This window comes from Zingiber officinale, chromosome 6B (assembly GCF_018446385.1).
Source record: "Zingiber officinale cultivar Zhangliang chromosome 6B, Zo_v1.1, whole genome shotgun sequence".
Taxonomy (NCBI): domain Eukaryota; kingdom Viridiplantae; phylum Streptophyta; class Magnoliopsida; order Zingiberales; family Zingiberaceae; genus Zingiber; species Zingiber officinale.
In genome coordinates this window covers 66,521,631-66,532,792 of record NC_055996.1, presented here as the reverse complement: position 1 = coordinate 66,532,792, position 11,162 = coordinate 66,521,631, and the positions used below count along the sequence as shown (strand labels likewise).

The following is an 11,162-nucleotide window of genomic DNA, read 5'->3' as shown; positions in this document are numbered from 1 at the left end:
AAAAATTGAGGTGAAAGTATCTCTCAGATAGAATACTCTCGAGTGATTGGAAGTCTGATGTACCTGATGAGTTGTACATGACCAGACTTAACCTACGCAGTAAGTAAACCGAGTAGATACATGAGTAATTCCGGTGTTGAGCACTGGAAAGGGATAACAAAAGTATTGAGGTATTTAAGGTATACTTGTGAATATGGACTGCACTATACGAGATATTATACTATGATCAAAGGATACAGTGATGCGAGTTGAATATCTGATATAAAAGACTCTAAGTCTACGTGTGGATATGTATTCACTCTAGAAGGTACAGTCATTTCCTGGAAATCTTCTAAGCAAATGGTAATAACTAGATCCACGATGGAATCTGAGTTTGTAGCTCTTGACAAATGTGGTGAAGAGGATGAATGATTACGACAATTCTTAGAAGATATTCCGAGATGACCGAAACCTATGTCGGCAATTTGCATACATTGCGATAGTCAATCAACAATTGGTCGGGCACAGAGTCATCTGTATAATGATAAGTCTAGACATATACGTCGTAGACATAATACCATTAGACAACTACTCTCAACAGGAGTTATCACTGTTGACTATGTGAAGTCAAAGGATAACCTAGCAGATCCGTTAACCAAAGGGTCAAATAAAGAGTTAGTTGCAAGCTCATCACAAGGAATGTATTTGATGTCATTGCCAGCGATCAGTGCAGAGGACACCCAACCTATGCTGACTGGAGATCCCAAGAACTAGGTTCAAAGGGACAACTAATTTGCACTGACTAGACACACTGTGGGGGAAAACCCAATAAAACAATGACCAGACCAGGATAAGCCGATGGGCTTTTAATGATCAAGAAGAGTAGATAACTACTCTTGAGGGATCACCTATGTGAGAAAGAAGTGGGGCCGCTTCTAAGAGAATTGGGGGCATAATTCTTAGAATTTCTCACAGAATCAGGCATGTTCATGGGCAAGAATGAACACACTCATGAGAACTGAATTGTATCAGGAAGAGTCTTAGGTGAGATTTGTCAATGCTTACACAGATGGTAGTACAGTTCAAGGATATCATGTCTACTATCAGTCAGTAAGAAAACAGATGTTCACAAGAGAAAGTTCAAAGGGTAAAACCTACCTATCCTATACTGGACTCAACTGTTGAATGTTATCACATACCCGATCTCTATTCATGTGTGGGATTGTTGGATATGTTTGAATAGAGAAGAGGTGGAAGAGGATAGAAGTTCCATTGTGAATGAGACTTTAGTCTCACATTGAAAGTTTCAAGGATTGATGGTTGATTTATATTGTTTCATAGGCATGTATGTTGTGAACAAATGCTTGAGTAGAAGATTTCTCTTGTGTGTGGGTGCGCAGGGGGATGCAGATCCAGGGCTCGAATTATACTGAACCACATTGGTTCGTGTGCGAGCACAACCTACAGTGCCCAAACAAATTAACCGACATTTTGCCACCTAAATTATTCTTTTTGCCTTAACGCTTAAATAAGAAACGCACATTCATATAATGCATGTGACATTTCTTTAGCAAATGAAGAAGTAATCTCATGCAAGACATCCTATAAAAAGCCTTGAGCATGAGAGGAAAAACAATAAGGAAAAAAAAACTCCATCCACTCTCCCCCTTCCTCTCTGTCATGCATCATTTGCTTGGCAGAATACTGGTGATAGCATTCGAGTATTTTTCAGTTTACCGCGACCACCTGTGCTTGGTGGAGATTGCGGTTTAGCTGTTGTATCCTGAAAAACGGATGACCCACAAAAACCTCAAACCACTACGGAGGTGGGACGAATATGTTTTAAAAAAATCTGTATTAAACACAAACCTCGGCTCCTCAATTCCCGTGCACTCTACACGGGCACTCAATTTGGAACCCCAACTGCTCAATTGGACGTTTAACCAATTAGGCCGACGTGCTACCCTACTCGACCGACTTGCTTCCCGATTTGGCTACTTACTTTCCAATTCGAGCACTTGCTTCCCCAATTTGACCACTCGACAATCGGACTCGATCACTTGACACCCAGGACTCGGTCAGAGGACTTGCCAAAAGGACTCGGCCCTCCGCCGATAGCTTGAAATTATCAGTTCAAGCCTCTCAATAGATAAGTCTAAATTTAAATTATAAATTCAGTATTTTTCCAAATAATCTCCGGCAATATATTTTGTAACAATTACAATACCAAACCAATGTAATTGTTGCAAAGTTAAAATAATTACAACATTAAACGTAGAAAACCAATCCATCAAGAAAGTTTCATCTTTTGGGTCAAGTTTATCATGATCAATCTCAATGTAAGACGTCAAAACCACACACTAGTACAATCAAGCTTATGGGGTGTTTAATTAGAAAGCCAAACTCTTGCTAGTACATAGGTCAGAGTAGTCAGACCAGAGCAATGCTGCTCTCACCACCAGGGGGCTTGCGAACACCACCGAAGTAATCTCGGGAGGCAGATTTTCCGTCGGCAAAGATATCGCTACCGCTCATCTCCCTAAGCTTTGCCATACTGAGTGGCTTCTCGGCTGACCGTGGCGGTGCGTCTTCCTTGAATATGTCATTGCCTGACAGCTCTTGAAACTTTTGAGTGTGGATCTTCCTTGTCTTTGTGACAGATTCCTCATTCGATGCGATATCACTGGGGCCGCCAGGCGGCTGCAAATAAGAAATAACAGGAGAAAAATTGCCATGATAAAAGGTGAGTGATTACTAAGAAAGCAGGTACTAGAACTCATATCATAATGTTGTTTTTACATGTTAGAAAAACTAATATGTATAGCATTTTCCATAGAAGAGTTTCAATTTGCTTCAGAATTAATTCCTGGAAATTGGATACATGTAAAAGGCCTTTCCTCTTATCCAATCAAAGTAAACTTCACTGAGTTGTTTCCTTTGGAGGTTATCATTATATATACTTGATTTTGTTGTGATACTCTTCTTTATATTGACAATAACAGAACAAACTATTATGATACTGAAAGCCTGAAATAAAGGTTTGTCTATTTTGTAGAAAAATAACAAAATGTAGCAATGTAAAGAAGTTGAGAAATCAGAAGTCAACAATAATTAATCAGTTCACTGACCTTAGATACTTTTACAGATGTATGTATGCTTTGAGGTTGTGGCAAGACGAAATCCAAGCTACCCCGAAGTTCCAAATTCCTTGCAGCTAACGGCTTGGTTGGAACCTCAGGTGGAGGACCAAATATGTCATGTCCACTAAGCTCTTTGGACTTGGCTTGAGAGAGCTGCTTCTTAGCTGTAGCATCTATTTCACTTTCAACTGTCCCACTTAGCTCTCGTTGCTTTGCTACCTCAGCAATGGAAGTTGGCTTCCTTAGAGAAACTGTCTCTTCGGCGCTAAACGAGATCTGGCTAATTGCACTAGCTGCTTGCTGATAGACACATGCACAATTTAACAGATTTAATCTCCGTAAAGCAATAACAAATATCAACAACATAAAGGTCTTCGAGAATGATATATGAAGTGTAGTTACTCTATGCACTGTCAATTTTCTTGCAACATTAAGATTTAAGGCACTAAAGAATTATAATCATATTATCAAGCCTCTTAAGTTGCTACATTCGTAGGGTGCGTTTGGTTGGGGGTTATCCTTGATAACCTTGGTTATCCATTCAAGGTTATCAACAAAATCCCTGTTTGGTTTAGGTAATCGATGATTCCCGAGTAATGTTCCATGCCTGACACGTCAGCAAAAAGGGCATGCAACCAGGAATCGGAAAACCTCGGAAAACTGAGATTTTTCTTAATTCTGGGGTTATCGAATTTTTTTTACCCAAAATACCCTCGGATAAAAGAAAAATGTGAAAAAAGTAAAATGTAAAGAAAAAAAAATGAAAAATATAAAAAAGTAAAATAAAATAAAAAATAAAAAAAATAACGTAAAAAAAGTTTAAAAAGTAAAAAATAATAAAAAATGATAAAAAAAATTTTAAAATAGAAAAATGTAAAAAACCCTAAAAAATAAAAAATAAAATTTAAAATTAAAAACATAAAAAAAACAAAATAAAAAAATTAAAAATATATATAAAAATAAAAAAAAAACGTGAAAATATAGTAAAATAGAATAGAGTTTAAATAATAATAATAATAATAATAATAATAATAATAATAATAATAATAATAATAATAATATTATTATTATTATTATTATTATTATGTATAGTTGGTTTTGTAACTAAGGGTAATCTAGTAAAATACTAAAATAGGTTATTCATTAAAACCTTCAAACAAACATGTTTTTGTTGCATTACCTAGATTGAACCAAACAACATTTGGTTATATTTTATTCCCCATAACCTTGGTTATGTGATTATCTGGTAATCACATAACCAAGGTTATACATATTAATGCGAAGAAGTAAGATCAGTTCTCGTTCAGAAACGTTACCTGAATTCTCACACTCGTCTTATTATTTGAATTCAACAGAACACTACCAGATTCTGTCATCTCATGCTCACCATCAGCTGCAAAGATACCACTTCCAGTCATCTCCCTCAGTTTTGAACTTGAACAAGGTTTTCTGCAGCATTAAATGAGAGATAAGCTGCCATGGAACTTTAACAAGAAAAGACAAGGTATATATGTTGAAAAAGAAAAGCTAATTGATGTTAGGAAATATAGATCGGACCACAAAACCCTCTAAAATTTTTATGCCAGACTGCACAGTGTACACTGCAACCCAACTGAACTTTTCTCAAGAAAGAAAGAATATGAAACGCAGATATACCTACAGACCAGAACTTGTAATTTTTTTTACTGCACCTTGTTTAACCAATTACAAGCTGAGATCCCCTTTTGATATTTAAGTAATCAACCACTTAGTTCTCATTAAGATAGATACTTGTACTTTTCATCTCTCTAACAAAAGAAAATGTAGATCTTTGAGTTTATAGAAGAATAGTTCCTAATTATATAAAATCCTAGAGTAGGAATCATTTTCTCCATGATATTCCTTAATACAAAAAACAATCAAATAAATTATTTATTCGCTAATTCTTGAAGGGGTTTAAATAAGTTTGTGTGTCTTTATGAAAATCATGCCATCAATTCAACTAGTAGTTTAGGTCGATACAAATCAAACAAGTGAGGAAATGCCGGAACCCACTTAAGTCTTAACTTATGGATGGTATGCTCGGATTGTTTGCTAAAACATCCAATTCTTTTTAAAGACCACTTTGTTTGGCTTGAATAACTATGGAAACTACAAAAGTTCGACTATTGATTTGATTCTATGTCCTAGAAAATGTTTCTACTTGTGCTTGTAAGTTAATAACTAAAGTTAAGAAAAGCAAGTAAAAATAGAGAAAAAAAAGCAAGAAACTGGAAAAGGAAAATATAGCTGGAGGTAGTAAACCAAGCAGATCAGCAGCACTTCAATATCATAATTACTAATGATCTTTTACTCAAATCTAAAACTTGGAACTACTATACTACTACATGCTTCCTAATGCTAAGAAAACTTGTTCCTTTTATCATATCCAGGAAGAAGACAATTGAAAAAACAGAGCTTTTCATCGATAAAACCAAGCGAGTAAGAGGTGAAAATAAGATTAAAGGTTCTAAAGGAGCAAAGAAGGTTTATATATATATAAGCGATCCCTTACCTCTTGCTCAGGCTCTCGGCCTCCTCCGCCGACAGCTGCGCTCCGAACATCACGGGGCTGATCCCGCCTGTGGGCTGCGAGAAAACGCTGGGTAAGTGGAAAGAAGGAGTCGAAAATTAGGGCATTTCTTAAACTGCATTACCTTGAGAGTCCGCCGGGACGGCGGCGTCGCCTGATCAGCTGCCGGAAGCGGCGTCTCGGACCAAGTGAGCAGATCGGCCGTGTAGGAGTGCGACTTCCTCACTGGCGGATTCCGATCCATCGCTATCCTACTCCTCAGCCTCCGCCTCTCTCTCTCTCCAGCTCTCTCTTTGCTTCAGAGTTCAGACTGCTCGGTCGAGGGATGCCGAATAAGCAATAAAGTGATAAAAAATCAAGTCGTATATATAGACTCTCATAGGTCCGAATGCCCTGAGTCTCAAAAAATTGGATATATTGACCCTAATTGTATATGTATTGACCCTCATGGGTCTGGATGTCCCGATTCTCCAAAAAAAAAACAAAGAATCAAGACGTCTGGAGGACAATCTGTGAGGATTGTCTATAAACGTGCATAATGATCATGTACATGATATCAAATAAATATATATGTCGTTTAATTTTTCAATTCTATTCTTTTTATTTTATTATTTTTGTCGGCCGATCTAATGGTTAGCGCATAAAATATTATCATCATAAAATCTAGAATTCAAATTTCGGCATAACCGAGATAAATACCTCCCTTATGTGCTAGTCATTATTCCAAAAGCTAGTAGTCGCCCGTGATTTACCTCTTATGTATTGGTCCTGAAATGAATTGACGGGGGGGCTGGGGGCAAACGTTAGGTAGAAAATAGAGGGGAAAGGAGGAGGAGAGAGGGAGAGGTGTTGGTACTGCTTATATAAACAGAATCGAATGAATTTGAAATTGTTATCTTACGTGAGATTTCGATTTTCAGATTATTTCCGAGCTCCCCGAGTGATTGAAATCAAGTTAGGACACCTAGAAATGATTCGGACACTAAGAAATGTTTCGGAGAGCCTGGAATCCCATTCAATCGAATATATATATATATATATAAAAGCACCTAAAAAAATAATTAAAGCATACTATAAATTAAATGCATATTTTGTTTTGGCCTTCCTAATCAACAATTAGAGTGATGATAATTTTTTATCCTTTGATTTTCTAAACTAACAAACTCACTATTCATAGATTTTATAATTAATAATTTTTTTATTTTGACTTATCACTAATGCTCTCTCTTTCAATAATATCATAATTTTATGAATTTCAAATCTAAAAAATATGAGTATAAGTGTGATAAAATGTTTTTTTTAATAAACAAATGCAAGAAATTAAAAAAAAAACACACAAATGAAAGTTGAGTCAATTTAGGACTTAGTAACTAATCCAACTAATATTTTTACATCTCTTATCTTTGACTATAAATTTATCGAATCTAACTCAACTAATTATTAATTTTAAGTTTTAGTAATCATAAAATGCATTTTCATTAATCGATTCGACTGACTGATGGATCCAGTCCATATTTAAAAGGTGCGATGGATATGTACCGAGGGCCCATGCGTTGTCAGTAGACAGGAATTTGCCACGTGGAAAATTGGATTGATTAACATCAACGCTTCCAAGGAGAGCATCTCTTGCACTATTTGCAACGTGCAACCGTGCTGATTTATTGACCACCTACCAAAACTCTTCACACAGTTACTTCACGTACTTTGTTTCCTTAGCTACGCCTATCACTATATATATATATATATAGGCTAAAATTTATGTTCAAAATTAACTATTTGACTTTTAGTGGAGTTAAAATCTTCCATATCATTGAAACGTAAAATGACAAGATTTTAAACCCTAAACTGAAATGATTATGAAAGAAAATCAGAAACTCATGTATTATACAAAAATTGCTCTTCCAATTTTTTCACTTTACTGAAAAGAAGTAAAGAATGTGAGAGCCATCAAGCTTCAAGAGCTTTCCAACCATTACTGACAGCCAGCTGGAGTCCATGCAGAAGACAACTAGCAGAGAATTGCTTTCAGATTCAAATTCTTCTTTTGCAGAACTAATTCTGCAAGTTATGCATATGATGATGCTTGCTTGATCACCAAAACTAGGTATATGTTTCAGTATCATTTTTTTTTAGCTTCAAAGTCAAGCACTGAGCTGGGGCTGATCCAACAGGAATAGCAATATGTGTATACATACCTTTTGATGTGTTAGTGTAAGGAGGAGAGGAGGTTGAGGGTCTGAGCTTTTTGCTGGCACTGTGACAGACATGCCACCTGATGGCCAGCCTGACAAGAAGAAATGGAGTTAAGAAAAGCTGATCATCATTGCTTTTGGACAAAGGAAGGGATAGATAAAATTATTGCTTTGCAAGAAACCAAAGCAAGATTGGAATAGAGAAGGGCAGTGTAGGTTGGTGTGCAAGGGAAACTAGATATATATTTATCACAGAATCAATCATAGTTTAATGAATATTTATAATCATGTTAGCAATGAATTGCATACATAATATGATCCTAGGAAATATTCAAACAATTCAACAAACTTGCAACTACAACAAATAATCTAAATGCGGAAGCAATTGTTGTAAAACCTATTCTGAATTCAGACTTTGTCATAGTCTCTACGCTGTCCAAAATCTCAAGAACATGAGGAGTAGAAGATTCAAGAACGAATCTATCGTAGGAATTCGGATGATGCCGTTGTATTCTCCTCACCAATGTAAAGCAATGAGATTTCAGGATAGCCAATCCTACGGGGATCATACCCTATATATAGCCTCAAATCCGGTTTCTGTTATCAAATCCCTCAATAATAACATAATATAAATTTATAGGTTAACAGGGTGCACACATATAGTATCCATATCCAATAAGTTAAACTCATATCCATTAATTAGATCACTTTATCGAGTTTCTTTGTAATAGCAAATTCAGGTGTTACAAATCCACACGGAAGCCATATAATGAAAAAAAATAAAATCCAACAATCTTTCACTTGGACTACATAAGAAGACGATATAAGATAGTATATACCTTAGTTGAGATAAATAATGCCAAATTTTATAGGCAAAAATCCCTTTAGAAAAATCTAATATCTTGATTCCATTGGTATAGAAATAAAGAGGTCAAAGTTATTAAATTGCAACAAGCCCCAATAGTAATAACAATATTAACTTCATTAATAACATAGATCATATGTGTGTGCGGCATGAGAATTGCATGAAAAGTGATTTGTACATGCAAATTTTCAATTGATCCTCTTTATGATCCAAAAGGGTCCAAATCATATTAACAAATACCTTATGTAAAACTGTAGTTGTAAATCACGACTTACAATTTATGACTCAAAATAGAGTTCATATCATATTTACAAACACCATATGTTATAATATAATGATAAATCATAATATCTTTATTTTAGAGTGTCAAAATAAAAATACACATATAACTATCAACTTTATATGTACAATGAATAAAAAATATGTGTTTATTAACATGGAGTTGAAAATAACAAATATAGACTTTTACTAAATGAGTACTTTATCTAACAGAAGAATCCCCATACACACCACATGCATATGAAATACCTTGAGTTGCATGTCCTTGGTGGTGGATATGTAATCATGGAACTTATACTGATAAACTCTATAATCACTTAATCACTTTGAACTCTTTCTTTGAGCATCAGAAACTTTTTATCTATGTGTTTAGACTTCAACGAGTTATGATTGTTCTTGGAATATAGTTCTACAACTTTATTATCAAAGTTTATTTTCAATGGTCTATCAAAGACATCAACGGTCTGCAATACTATACTGAAATTTCACAACATATCCCGTGATTGGATACTTCATAATAGGTTATAGATTCTGTCTCCATCGTGGAAGTGTCTATGAGCGTTTGTTTGATGGGTTCCAAGAGATAAGTCCCCTAGCTAGCATAAAGATATATCCTGAAGTGAATCTCTTGCTATCTAAGAATCCTACAGACCAACAGATAATAAGATTTTTGATACATGACCATGAAGTCTTTGGTGCTCTGTAAATATCACATCTCTCTCTTTACACCTTTCCAATATTATGGTCTAGGGTTACTTAGATACTTACCTAACGTTCGTACTATGTACACTATATCCGAGCGCATACATACTGGAGTATAAATGAGACTTTCAATAGTTGATGCATAAGAGAATTTCTGTATTTCTTTTATTTCAAGTTCAAGATGTGGGCATTGCTGCAATATAAATCTATCATTTTTTGATATAGGTGTATGGTGCACAATTTTGCATGTTATACAGATTAAACACCTTTTTAATATATACCTTTTGTGAATGTTCAAGAATACCCTTTGGATGATCACGATATATATGTATGCCTAAAATAAAAGATGTTTTGTCAAAATCCTTCATTTCATAATTATCCGATAGAAATAACTTGATTTTATATATTAGACCCTTATTATTACTTGCTAGTAAAATATCATCCACATATAAAATAAGTATGATAACCTTGAATATGATATATATACATTAATTAATGAGTTTTTTAAACAATCAAATAAAGTAACCACCTGATCAAACTATCGGAACCACTAACGAGACCCTGGTTTTAAACTATAAATGGACTTTTAAAATCTATATATTAGGGGTTCTTGTAGTGAGCTTTCTAGTTGGGTTGAGCTTAAAAGAAAGAACAAAAATATTATATTAACTCATTAAACCAATAAGCCTTTAAGATCTACTTGGATTAACCCATTAATCCAATAAGTCCAACAATAAGCCCAAAACCCAATTAAATTAACTTATTGATCTAATAAGCTTAAGGTTCAAAATCATAAAATAAACTTATCTCTAAATCAACATGCTCTGTGTGTGTGATCCATTAGGTTCTCATAATGTTGGTAGTATTTTTAAAACTATTTTAAATACACAAGTAATGAGTGATATCTAACAATGCATCATTACCATCCAAATGACGAGAATGTCGAGATCCATCCTAATATGTCTGTAACCATTATCTCATATAACTCATTCATTTTGTCCTCGATATCTAAATTGATTCATAAGGCATAGACTGTGTCATCGTTTCATCAATCTATGCGTTTTTTGATCTCTATGTAGACTCACTTAACCAAATAAGTTTAATATCTCATATTGACTTATTTGATCATAACCATACATTTCAGTAGTAATACTCAATTAAGGGGTTTACAAATATTTCTTCCGTTATATGGAAGGAACAAATCTCATCTACAGGTGAGGTTTAAAAGCTTATTGCATATCCAATGAATGACTTTATAGTTTACCTTATTACAGGTGAGGTTTGTCGATGCCAAGGTACACAACTCCTTATAAAGGGAATCATAGTGACTCCAGGTCTAAGGACTATTTATGCTAATAGTCATTATGAGAATATTTATGATACTCATAATGATCCATTGTGGCAAAAAAAAAAAGGCGAATACGCTCGCCCCCAACGCCCCGGCCAACCCTCCC

At 34.8% G+C, this 11,162-nt stretch overlaps 1 protein-coding gene across 1 annotated transcript; it reads right to left on the bottom strand.

Moving 5' to 3' along the window:
• Positions 1–2,159: 2,159 nt before the first annotated feature.
• LOC121992564 lies at positions 2,160–6,094 on the bottom strand. The gene is made up of 5 exons (XM_042547026.1): positions 5,795–6,094; positions 5,653–5,726; positions 4,436–4,568; positions 3,108–3,419; positions 2,160–2,679 (listed from the first exon to the last, which is right to left on the bottom strand). Exons 1-5 carry the CDS (start codon positions 5,912–5,914, stop codon positions 2,410–2,412), a joined length of 909 nt encoding a protein of 302 aa, XP_042402960.1. The 5' UTR covers positions 5,915–6,094; the 3' UTR covers positions 2,160–2,409.
• Between the last annotated feature and the right edge of the window lie 5,068 nt (positions 6,095–11,162).

Bases quoted from the DNA above. Each gene is read 5' to 3' on its own strand.
- LOC121992564 (XM_042547026.1), bottom strand. From the start codon at position 5,914: ATGGATCGGAATCCGCCAGTGAGGAAGTCGCACTCCTACACGGCCGAT. The intron at 5,727-5,794 runs GTAATGCAGTTT...GTTTTCTCGCAG, and splicing joins CGTCCCGGCGGACTCTCAAG to CCCACAGGCGGGATCAGCCC. The intron at 2,680-3,107 runs GTCAGTGAACTG...TCTTATTTGCAG, and splicing joins CATCTGTAAAAGTATCTAAG to CCGCCTGGCGGCCCCAGTGA.